The sequence below is a fragment of the Morchella importuna genome (assembly GCF_003444635.1).
Source record: "Morchella importuna strain M04M26 chromosome Unknown Morimp01GS005, whole genome shotgun sequence".
Taxonomy (NCBI): Eukaryota; Fungi; Ascomycota; class Pezizomycetes; order Pezizales; family Morchellaceae; genus Morchella; species Morchella importuna.
Window position 1 is genome coordinate 410,488 of NW_025763402.1, and position 12,393 is coordinate 422,880.

A 12,393-nucleotide genomic window follows, 5' to 3' on the forward strand; every position below is an offset into this window, starting at 1 on the left:
CGACCCATCAAAGCTCGCATGATGCAAGGATCGCTTTCTTTGCTAGGGCTAGGGGAAGGAAACAAACGAGCGCCCATGACTGGGCGGGCACCGAATTTTTTTTTTTTTTCTTTTCTCTTTCCCTCTGGTACTTTTTTTCTCTTTGGTTCCTCCCCCCCAGTAGCGATTTAATAGGTCTTGGCAGCTGGTTGGGGACACTCCCGTGGCAGGCCCACCAGGGAAAATAATATAAGGACGCAACAGTTGCCCCCTCAGCCAGCAGCTCGTCCATCAGAAAGGGAGAGACGCACTGCTTCGGTATTTTTTTTTGAACCTCGCTTGCCTACTTGCTTACTACATTCTCCTTGGGCTGTCATCCGCATTACGCCTTCTTTTCCTCATTTTCCAGCCAATCACAAAAATATAAACGATCCCCCCCCCCCCCCCAAACACAGCAAATTAAATCGCCCATTTTTTTTTTTTTTTTTTTTATTTATCACGATTTACATAAACCCCCCCCCCCTTCTCCCATTTACTTTTTCTCGCCCGGCAAATTCCGCTCGTCAGAAATAATATTTCTGTTCAGACCCTCCCCCCCCCCCCCGGTACTGTACCGTACGTTGCCACTAAATTCGGTTTTCCACATCCCAAAACCAACAAACGACCCCTGCAGCTATCCAGCCACTCTTTACCTCTCTCTCCTGTCTGTCCTGAGGCTGCTACTACCTAGCACCAGCCAGCCAGTTATCAATCCATCAATCAATCAATAGTGTGCGCAGAGAGAAGAAGGTGTCCCGCCACCACCGGCTGACTGTCACTTGCTGCTCTTCTTCACACACGCCCCCATCCATTCGTTCCTTAACGTGGAGTGGAATCTTTAATAGTTGGATCTCTCATAAAGAGTGCCTCCCATTAAGTAAATTGCCTAGGCCTTAGAAAAGAGCCAAGTCCCCCTGCAAAGTACCTTACACACAATTACGCTACCCCTACCATCCATACTACGCTACTACTGTTACCTCCTCTGCCTAGCTGCCTCTTTTACCGTGGATCCACAAGCACTATTTTACCTGAGCTCTTCTTTCACACATCCACACACACGCACACTCACACACGCTATACTCGAACAACACAGTTTAGTTGCATCTTCACATCCACCGCAACCACTCACAAACAATTCCACCACTGCCCCACCAGCCAATCCCCCAACTCCAAATATCACCATACCGCCAAGCCTCTTTCTCTCCCATCCTCCATAAATAAATAACCCCAAATAACCCAACCAAACCCTACGTCATCCATCATGGATATGTTCCTCCCCTACGACCCCGTCCACGGCGCCATGCAGCAGCACCACACCGCGCAGCCACCCCCACCCCCGCCCCCACCGCAGCCCATGGATCTCGCCTCCTCGCCGATCCAAGAGAAGGCCAAACCCGGCCGCCCTCGCCGTAGCCGCACCAACAACGTCAACGTCAACAACATCAACAACGGACCCCCACCAGCCACTGCCGAGTCCAGCAGCACCACAACAACGACCACATCAGCCACCGGCTTCAGCACAGCCGACGGCCGCGTCGTCGAGATCAAGACAAAATTCCCTGTCGCGCGGATCAAGCGCATCATGCAGGCCGACGAGGACGTCGGCAAAGTCGCCCAGGTAAGCTCCAGCTCTCTCTCTCCCCCCCACCCTATCCCATCCCTTGTCCCCATCACATCCCATCACTCGGCCCCACCTACCAGAACACCCTCACTAACACCCCGCCCCCACCTAGGTCACCCCCGTCGTCGTCTCCAAAGCACTCGAGTTATTTATGATCGCGCTCTGCGAAAAGGCATCCGCGCAAGCGCGTCAGCGCAACTCTAAACGCATCACCGCCGGCCACCTCAAGCAGGCGGTCCTTCACGAGGAGCAGTTCGACTTCCTGGCGGAGATCATCGCCAAGGTTCCCGACATCCCTTTGCCGAGTGTGGACAGCAGCAACAACAACAATGGCGGCAACTGCTCGTCGGGCGGCGGCGGGCTCGAGTCGGAGGATGCGCAGGCGCCGCCGAGCGTCAAGAAGCCGAGGAAGCCGAGGACGAGGAAGGTGAAGAGTGACGATTGTTGAATGGGGAGGGGGAATTTGTTTTTGCTTTTCTTTGTAGGGTGTTGGGGGCGTGGTGGATATCTTTTTTCTCTCTTTTTTTCTTCTTTCTGTTTTGCAGGTTCTCCGGGCTTTTTTTATTTTTATTTTTCTTCTACTTGCTCTTAGAGATGGGTGGGATGATGGAAGGAATTATTAACAACAAGAAGTGAAGCTGAAACGACTACCTATATTCTCTCATTCCGAGGAATCCCTCTCCCTCCATCCCCCCATCCATCCACAGCAAAGGTCCAAAATCTCGCCCATGGGGCACCCGGGAAACCACTCACCCCTTCTTGTATTATTACTTTTATTCTCTTTTTTCCTCTTCTACTATTAGTTTTCTGGGTTGGTTTGGTTGGCTGGTCGGCTGGTTGGGTTTGCATTTCTCCTTTTCTCTCTCTTTTTTCCATTCCACTTTACTTTCACGTCTCCACGACGCTACCACACCACTCTCCCCACTATCGTACCGGGCCACCAAAAAAATTCAATCAAACCCTCTCTCTCTTTCTTTTCTGTATGTTCTTCTTCTCGGGCCTCGGTGGGGGATAGTAGGGTAGGGTGGCATACAAACACGATCACGATTCAAAAAAAAATTCTCACTGGCGTTGCTGGGGGGGGGGGGGGTGTTAGGGTTGGTTAGGCTTTTTTTTTTAATCCGGGTTCGGGAGTTTGGGGCCGGGGGGCGGGGTGTTTTTTTGTCTTTTGTTTTTCTCTTCGGGTTCTCCTTTGGTGGAGGTGTCAATGATTGCGGGTTAGTTAGTTGAGTTACTTGTAGCTACATACGCATAAAGAGGGGGAACAAAACTGTTTTTCTTGTAAATCCTTTTTTTATTGCCGCCTTGAATTGAAATTGATAGGTGTTCGATTCTGTAATAATATTGTTCTCCCGGGACTCTCTCTATCCAATCTCCGTATTGCTATGATGATAACTTGGACGCATTAAACGGGCCTGCATGTCTGATATCTGAACTTGAACTGTACATTTTTTCCCCCTTCCCCGCTCTCAACTCAACTACGTATAAGCACCTATGAACACTCCCCTACGCACCGTCCTTCCCGGCCTCGACGGGCTCTAATGAGCCTGCTTGCTTCCTATATAACACGAACAACTTTTTTTTCCACCACGCCCACCCCGTCCCATCCCATCCCATCCCATCCGTTCACCAGCTCTATACAATCCCAATAGTACCACCGACAAAAGAAAGAAGACAAAGGAGAAAAGAAAAGGAAAGAAATATGTATGTATAGCGTAGCCGGGGAAGAAGGGGTGGGTATAAATGCAGCAGCAAGAACTAACTATAAACAAAAAAAAGAGGAAAGAAAAAAAATGCAGCGTAACCGACAGCTATGAGAATAATATCAGCAATAAATATGTCAACAAATAACAAGGAATCAATATCCATCCGTCCATTCAGCATATATATACCATCCTCACCCCACCACGCCCACGCCCACACCCAACACCCTGGATCCGGAGGAGGAGGATGTATTAAAAAAAAAAAAAAAAAAAAGAGAACCCCAAAACCCCCCCATCCCAAGCCATCCCCAGCGTGAACAGCAATAATAATAATAATAATAATAAAAGGTCCATTAACAGAAAACAAAAGGAAAGTGAGAAATACCAGCTGCATCGATGTGATTATGGCGCAGCAGCATCAGCGCTCAACTCCGGTTCCAGTCTCGTGGGCTCTTTAACCTCCGGCTTCTCCGGTATGGGCTCCTTCATTGCCGAGTACTGTTCCCATCGCATACTACACTGGTCCTCAACCCAGCATCCCGCGAAATGCACGACGAGGTCTCCTTTCTGCCATCCCATTCCGGGAGTGCCGATCGCGTATGCGTTCAGCGTAGTTTGTGGGACAAGGGCGAAATGTTCCATTACCGTACGGTGGTGTAGGGCGAGGTGGAGCTATTTCATACCATCGTTAGTTTCTGAGGGCAATTAGGATTGGTGAGGCGGTGGGATGAAAGCTTACCACTGCGCTCTGCTCCTGTCCAAGCCAGGGCTTCATGATAAAGTCAGGATCCGCCCATATATCCATGAACAGCCTAGTCCAGTGGCTTCTTCTGATGAAAAAGCTCCCTGCATTTACGCCATTATGGTCCTGACTGAAGATCAAGTCAATATTTTTGACATCAAACGTCTCCGGAGTCGCGACTTCGGTCGCTCCCCCGCCAGGGCGGTTGAGTGGCTGGCCAGTAAGGATCTTCCTCTCGAGCGCCCCATGGGAGAGCAACATCTTGTTCAAGTCCACGCTGGGCGTCATGATGATCGCATCAAGGTCTAACCACCAGATCCACTGCGCATCCGGGAAGGTGTTGAATGTCTCTGCGATAGCTGGAAGTTTCGCCCATACAGGGTGGGAGCCGCCAATGTCGTATTTTGAGATATTGATAAAGTGGTAAGTGTATCCATGGAAGTCGGCGTATGCCTGTCTATTTGCCTGCGTCTGCTCAAACAGGTTCTCGATACCGCCATTGTGGCCCTTTCCGTCGGATGCGCAAAGGAGGATGATCTGGTCTGGTCGCGGGCCGGCAGGGTCGTATTTGATGTCGTCGGGAATGGTAAAGTCGACTTGCTTAGCGACTTTGGCGGCTTGTATCTGTTTCTTGCGCTTTTCTTCGATTCTTTTTTTATCTTCTGCTTTTTTCTTCTTTTCCTCTTCCTTCCGCTCTTCTTCTGTCTGCTCTTCGTCAGGTGTTGTTTCTGGCTCAAGCGTTGGTTCTGGTGTGATAGCTCTAGTAGAGGTTGTGGTGGTGGTGTAGTAGGCATGATGAATACTTGTCAATTGCCCCTGCGCCAGGGCCTGCCCAGCGTCGCCTTGGAACTGCGAGTCCTGGTTTTGATTTAGTAGTGATGAGGCAGCACCATAGTAAGGGTTCTTCGGCAGCGAGTCGAAGAAGGCTGCGAAAGTGACGAAAAGAAAAACTAAAATTAGAGCGAGGAAACAGCTCCTGATGGGCGCACACACAAACCGTTAGAGGGCCGACCGATTGGAGTGAGTGTGGGGAAGTGGATAGTTACTTTGAATATAATCGGGCCATGATTTCTAGAAATCGAGAGGTTGTTTTTCTCGGAGGTATGTGCGCTCAGCGGCTCTGTTATGTGCGTCTTTCCTGTCCGTGCCTTGCCTGTTCAAACGTTGTTGGATATGTAGGTGGATACACTCGTGGGTTAAGTAAGAATAATGAGACAAAAAGCTCTTCCGCACCTCTTACACCTCTCTGGAGGTAGGAAGATGTCTAAAGCAGGTACAAGTAGGAATTACTAGCACTGCCCGTTGGTTGAACGTGGGAGGAAGGAGTGTGTGTGGGGGGGTGTGGAGGGAGGGGGGAGAGGTGGAGAGAAGGAGGTAGAAGAGGTAGTAGACTTCCCTAGATCTCTCGATTTCGGAAAGGGGCAAGTGGTGACGACGCGTGAACCTTGTACGGAGCTTTACTCTTGCTTCCTTCCCGTCCAAGAATGCTAAGGATAAAATGAAATGGATTGGAGGCCGGGGTGGAGAAGTAGAAGAAGACAAGACAAGTTTGTGAATGACGAAGGTCAAGAGAACGAGCTACGAGTGTATTGGAAAAAGGAAATTAGGCACGTTTAGGGTTGAATGCAGGACTTTCAGTTGAAGGGAAGCTGTGAAATTGGATCCGGCACATCAAACAAATAACATCTTTCAATACCCCGTCCGCATGCGAATTAAATTCTCCGGTTCCAAAGAACATCACTCTTCCAGCTTTCCGATTTTCACGATTATGGATAAGGCTAGGCGGGGGTGCTGAAGACCGAACTGGACCAAAGAGACCCTGCAGAGAGAGCTTGTGCAACATAACCGTACTTTACTGTGCTCTACCCGCTTGGCTCCGCCATACGCTAAGCACACGATATCGAGTAGAGATAAATAACATAACATTTTTCTTCACATTGGGAAGCTTACCCCCCGTTTGAGCCTCAGTCGTTATCATTTTCTGTCGCACACGATCTCCCCCGGTTTTTCGCCTGACAATCTGCATAACGAGTGAAATGAGATGGCGTTTGATCGTCAGGGTTAGGGATCCTCTTTAGGAAATATGCTGCCCCCCCTTGTTCCCCTTCCTTCCCCTTTGGTGACAACCTCCCTCAGTTGTACGTACACTCTACCTATGATCTGTCAACTGCAAAGCATATACCATATTCAGAGTGAAAACTATATAAACTCTCAGTAACTCTGTCACAGCTGTTGTATCTAAAGTTCAGTCAGGTTCAGATGGTTGGTTCTTCCGCCGTGAGCTATATTACCAAGCCGTCCCCATCCCTGATGCTTTTGGGAGTATCTCGCTCAGCAGCTTAAAGATGCCTGCAAACCCAGCTTACGTCGCAGAGATAGATGCGCATGTGCGGCGTGAGTGCGGCTCAGCTGAGCCCCCTATGCTAATTTTTTCCTCGTGAGTACATAGCAGCACACTAAAAGCAGTAAGTAACATGTATTCCACAACTACCGCTGCTGGGTATAAGAAAACTTAACAAAACAGCCTGTTTATCGTATGTTTGCGCATAATATAGCAGTGTGGTGGCGCATGAAGAAGGAGCCGGATGGAGGATTGCGAACCACTCGATAAGCAATGCAACTGTCCGTCAGTGGACACCCAACAGCAACAAACGGGATAGAGAAGCTTTACCTTCGAGAGATCTACTTCCGAGGTCCCTTTCGCGTTTCCATCTCTTCGAACTAGGGCAAGAGCCAGCTTCAAAAAGAATACTACCGTTTTCAGAACCATGGAAGTTACGACGGATCCGGCTCCGGAAGTCTTTGTAGCCGGAACCGACAGACGATGAAGATAACCTGGAAGTGGCTTCAAAAGCTTGTGAAGTGGTGTTCTCCGTTATAGACTTGATGCGTTCCCAAAATTAAACATTACCACACCATCTCAAGCCATGTATTTTCTTAAGGCAGGCTGATAGCGGAAGTACGGATACGAGGATGTACTATATACAGTACGAAAAAACGGGGTGAAATCAGTACTGTATGACTACGGGATTTAGCGAGGAATATGGAATTAAACCGGCATTACAAAAAGAATACCGTAGTAATGCCGTATTCTTGCTGCATTACTAGCGCATTAATGGGAATAACATAGCGAATCCATACCCTTTTTTGGTATTGTACGTATGCTCCAACTACCCGTTCGAGAGGCTGACATTCGAACCCTAGAGAACCTAAGTTGCACCAGCAAACCTTATTTGTATCGGGGGTTTCGCTCTCTGTAATCACACTACAATAGCCCAGCGCCCACTCCACGAGATCACCTGTCATACTCAATAATACTTTCTTCTATTTTGAAAACAATCAAATGTGTTTAAGGAATATCTGACCTATTTCTCTCTACACCCTCCTCTTCTTCCTTTCTGGTTCATCTCCATCCCACCAGCGAGAGGCCGGCGCGGTCTCTCCACAAAACGTCCATTCCACACACCCATCCCCCTTGCATCCATCAAGCTAGAACTAGAAATACAAGACTGCTTGTTTTAGTTCCTCCCAGATTCTCACACCATCTTGCATTCACTTACACACCATATACAAAATACAACAATGGCTATTAGAGCTACTCCCGGTTAAGTTTGACCTCAGCTGTTGGGAGCCAGTTTTGCTTCAAAACAGATCACTCGACCGCCAAGCCAGAAGTGCGTTTCTGAGGACCAAGGAACAAATTTGGTTCTCGCCAAACTACACATACGCCCCGCGGTCAAACATGAATTCCAGATACTACGAATGCGACTAATAACTAGCTTGCGCCCGGTTTCCCCCTCCCAACAGCCGGCCTTTTTGGTCTTTGGTAGTCGGTGCCTGTATAGCAACTGACCAATATAAGCTGTGAGACTAGTCTCGTGCCAAGACTCCTCGCGCGCCGGACGCTGTAATTTATCAATTTCTGCGCCCACAATCCAGCTACGGAGTCTGGGCACGAGACTACTGTGAGACATCATCAGAGGACAGTTGTTACAGTATAGTATTTACATCACTATTGTTCATGGCTCACAACAATAACCCAGAATTCAAACCCTCACTCCAATTTTTTACTCACTCACGCGGCGCATGGGTGACCTGACTGACTAACTAACCCAGCACAATGTAGTCCGAAGATATGCCTCCAGCAAGTGAAGCCTGGGGTAGTAGCTATACAAGCATGGGCCCGAACATGTGTAACAGTACTTCTCTCCACCGTATCCAAGCACCCACAACCCCCGTTCTACAACTCAGGGACGTATCCCATGTTTAAGACTCTCCAGTAGCGCTTGAGGGGCAAGATGGCGGTTTCCTGAATCTCGCTCAGCAAAAAAATCACTTTGTTGTCAAACCAGAAACTTCTTCTGGCAGCTGTCCTTACGGTATAGTCTGTCTGTGGACCATTGTATGAGGACCCGAATGAAAACGATCCCACATAAATAATGGGGCACCCGTTGCAGTACGTATACGCCTCATGCCTTCAGCTGTGTTAGTGGGCCTGCCCATCGCTATTCCCGGGGGCGTTGTCTTTAGGCAAATAAAAGTTGTCAGAAAAAGAGCTGTAGGAGGTTCCCCAGGCCCTGAGACCTGCCGAGGTTTAGCAGGTTGGCCGCAGCGAACGGGCCGGGAACAGCTGAAGAGAACCTAGTGCCTAGACTCCTTCTCTTTTACTTATCATGAATGACTACTCTACTGTCGAGTTGCACCTATGAGCGTGGAAATTCCGAGTACCGGAGTTTACATCTGGTTGGGCATACTCACGAAATTTTCGGGGCTTACTCACTCTCCTAGTTTTCTTCCAACAACCAGCCTCGCTTTAAGGCCTAAAATAATAGGGTATGATGAGACAATAGAGTGGAGCACGCTGTATTACCTAGAAGTAAGTCGTTCGTATTCGTTATTTAGACCTAAACTTAGGGGACATGTTGGGCCCCGAGGGATACGATTAGATCCACGAGCACGGTATCACGACGGGCCAAACTTTAGTTCCCATTTAAATACGTATCCGTCTTTATCTTTATGCTTCTATATTTATTACGCCATACACCAAATATGTTGTATTATCGATCATTGACCCACGTAGGCCGAACGAGCATAAATACATGAAATATCGAGTCTCTATCTAAGGACCGTCTTACGGGTTTCTTTATAGTACAGAATTTACTCCCTAGTTTAACTTAGGCTCAACAGATCCATAACAAATAATCTGTACGTACACTAACCGTCTGCGGACAGAATTTCGCTTGGAAAATGGTTAAGCCATGTGCGTCATATATTATCACTCGATAAGCACATCCGCCGCGTGCAACCATTCTGGTCCTCCTAGTGCTAGCTAGCCCATATATATCGTTATCCTCCTACCTTCGACGTGATAGACAACCAGCAGGAAGGCCACCCCCGTTTATCCCCAGAGTTCGCTTCAGTAGATCACTAATCATGCTGTTGTAGCGAAAGATCGCTTGGAAGAAAAGCCATGATAGGTGGCATACTTTTGCTGAATAAAACCACCCTCTGCTTCCACTCCTTTCCCCTCCCCCCGGTCGGACATATATTTAGGCTTGCCCAAGCAAAACAAAATTTGCCGCAAATATAGCTACCCAGAGGTGATCCGGAAGGAAACCAAAAAAAGAGAACAAGAGAGATCGAAAGGGGCCAAAGGCTAGCTGCATGCAAACCTCCGCTTTGGTTTCTATAAGGAGAAAAAGTACCGGTGCTATTCGTCTATTTTCTAGCTTGACTTTGTGCCGAGAGGGGTGGGGCTTGTGTTTCCTCGTTCTTACGCACTGCACAGAATTGCTGGGGATGGGGATTTGTGCGAAAACACAGCCTTGGGAGGTCCAGGAATCTCGGTCGTGGCCCTGGCCTTCAGGTTGACTCGGACTTTTTTTAAATATTCCGCTGAATTTTGTTTCTTCACCGCTAATGATACCCCACCCGCATACGCAGCAATACTTCCAAATCTCCAAATCCCACCATAGCCGCGAAAGTAGCACCAATCCGCCTCACCCAAGACCCTTGAACCCCTCCAACCCTCCAAACCCTACCCCAAACCTTCCTGCTCCACCGGCCAAAATCCGGGCTTGGCATAAATTCCCACCACTATATAAGCACCCCTCTTCCCACACTTCTTCCTTTCTCACCAGGGAAGCAGCTCCCTCTGGTCCTCGGGTGATCAGGAGGAGCTGCTGTCTCCTCGACCCTCCTGGCCCTTTGGCCCTCGCCCTTCTGCCTGCCCTCTGTGGCCCTACCCTCTGTGGCCCTCCTCGCTCTCCTCCCTCCTGTTCCTGATGAAGGGCAGGAGCAGGAGGGTAATCTCCATGCGCTGCATGTCTCCCACGGGGAACATGCAGCGCTAGCCCCTCCGACCCTGCTGGGTGCTACTGCACCAGGGGATCAGGAGGGGGGGGTATGAATTGGCCCTCCCGGTCCCCAATCCCCTCTGTGTGCTACTGCACCAGAGGACTAGGAAAGGGGGGACGCGGCGTGAATTGGCCTCTCTTGGTCTTTGCTGGGTGTGGTTACCCCAGCGGACCAGGAGAGGAGGGAGGAATGTAAATCGGCCCCTCTTGGTTGCTGGGTGTGGTTGCCCCAGTAGACCAAGAGGGGAGGGCATGAACTGGCCCCCCGAACCCCCGGTCCTCTCTGTGTGCTGCGGCGCCAGAAGACCAGGAGGAGGAGGGAGAGCGGGGATGAAACGGCCTCTCTTGGTCTTCGCTCGGTGCGTTTGCCCCAGTGGACCAAGAGGGGCGCGGGTCACGTTGGCCTCTCTCGGTCCCTTAGAGGTCGGGAGGGACACTCGTTACGGTAGGCCTCTTCTGTTCCTCCGGGAACGGGAGGGGCCTATTTTGCGTTGGGTTGGCTCGGCCTCTCCAGTTTCTCTGGGAACTGGAGGGGCCTAGTTTACGTTAGGAGCTCTCTGGCTCGGCCTCCCCTGTTCCTTCGGGATCAAGAGGGCCCTGAGTTGCGTTGGCTCTCCCTTTGGCCCCTCTTGGTCCTTCGGGATCAGGAGGGGCCGAACTATGTTTGGTTCCTCCCTCGGGGAAGAGAGGGTCTCACTCAATCTCTGGGCACTGTCCGAGGGGTTGAATGAGACTCCCCTTCTCTTCTCTCTGTGCTCTGCGTGAGGCGCCACTAACGTGGTTCGTAAGACGGTGGTCGGCATGCCTCGGAGGTGGCTTCTCGTGCATCACGGGATGTCACTCGTTGTCCAGTACCGGGCTTGTGAGGGATCGTGGGCTATAGTATTGGGCAGGGGATGACGGCGGTGTGTTAGGTGAGGGATATAGTATGAGATGCGTATACTTTGGTCTGGAAAATAAGTATTTCGTGGCTTCCCGGCCGTTGTGGGGGGGAATCTTTGCTGTAGCTGCGGAACTTATCGATATACCTAACCCTAGTTAATACTTGTCATGATAGAGGGGCTAGTCTGCATAAGTTATCGCACTACCGCATGTTGTCTTTATGATAGGTGACTTGGATTATCGTTATTTACATGTATGTAGTCTCGAGAACGTTACTCTCCCTCTTCTCATCGTCATCATCATCATATATCATCATATATCATCATATCCATCACCAATACAAGTGCTACACAGCTTCTCACAGTAGCTATCGATATCCGTATACTTGAGCTGTCGGTCAATACTATTATCGCTGCCAGATAGGAACCACAGTCAAAAGCATCTGTAAGTTTTCGATTTCCAATTATCAATACACCGCCTCTCTCGGCCTCGATCGCCATTTCGTGAGGCTCGATGCGCCGAGTGACCATCCATGACTCACGCGCAAAGAACCAACAGAGAGGCTCACGGCTCCTCCTCCTCTCCCGACACAGCCCCCTCCAGCTTCAGAGATTTTCTTCTCCACCTTCAACCTTAGAAGTCTCCCCACAGCGGACACATTTCGGCCCCGATCCAGGCCCTGTCCCTTATGAATATCCTCGTTTAGCGGGTGGGCGCATCACGTGAGCGGCCACTACCCAATCAGGGACAGAGGTTTCTAAGCGTCAAGCCTCTTTCTCTCCACCACCTCAAAACTCCGTGAGAAACTAATTTTCGTTTCCCCACCGCACCTGCACCTGCACCTGCACCTCACCTCCCCCCTCTGGTCAACAATCTGCAATTGGGTACCTCCCCACCTACCACAGTTGTGATCCAGGATATAAAGCAGTGCAGGACCTGTTTTGAAAGGAAGCCAGGAAGGTACGCATCTCACAGGCTTTTCTTTTCTTTCTTTTTTTCTTTAGACGAAAGAAAGAGAAAAAAAGATTGGAAACAAGAGCTCACCCCTAGCAGTAGGAAATCGCCATCACG

At 49.8% G+C, this 12,393-nt stretch overlaps 3 protein-coding genes across 3 annotated transcripts; 2 read left to right on the top strand and 1 right to left on the bottom strand.

The window, feature by feature from the left end:
- Nucleotides 1-1,279: 1,279 nt before the first annotated feature.
- LAJ45_02678 (uncharacterized protein) lies at nt 1,280-2,087 on the top strand (the record flags this gene model as incomplete). Its single annotated transcript, XM_046112269.1, has 2 exons — nt 1,280-1,636; nt 1,752-2,087. 2 exons carry the CDS (start codon nt 1,280-1,282, stop codon nt 2,085-2,087), a joined length of 693 nt encoding a protein of 230 aa, XP_045974395.1.
- Nucleotides 2,088-3,744: 1,657 nt separating this feature from the next.
- LAJ45_02679 (uncharacterized protein) lies at nt 3,745-5,150 on the bottom strand (the record flags this gene model as incomplete). Its single annotated transcript, XM_046112270.1, has 3 exons — nt 3,745-4,014; nt 4,082-5,060; nt 5,131-5,150. 3 exons carry the CDS (start codon nt 5,148-5,150, stop codon nt 3,745-3,747), a joined length of 1,269 nt encoding a protein of 422 aa, XP_045974396.1.
- A 6,685-nt stretch (nt 5,151-11,835) lies between these two features.
- LAJ45_02680 (uncharacterized protein) lies at nt 11,836-12,378 on the top strand (the record flags this gene model as incomplete). Its single annotated transcript, XM_046112271.1, has 3 exons — nt 11,836-12,044; nt 12,279-12,282; nt 12,376-12,378. 3 exons carry the CDS (start codon nt 11,836-11,838, stop codon nt 12,376-12,378), a joined length of 216 nt encoding a protein of 71 aa, XP_045974397.1.
- Nucleotides 12,379-12,393: the final 15 nt, after the last annotated feature.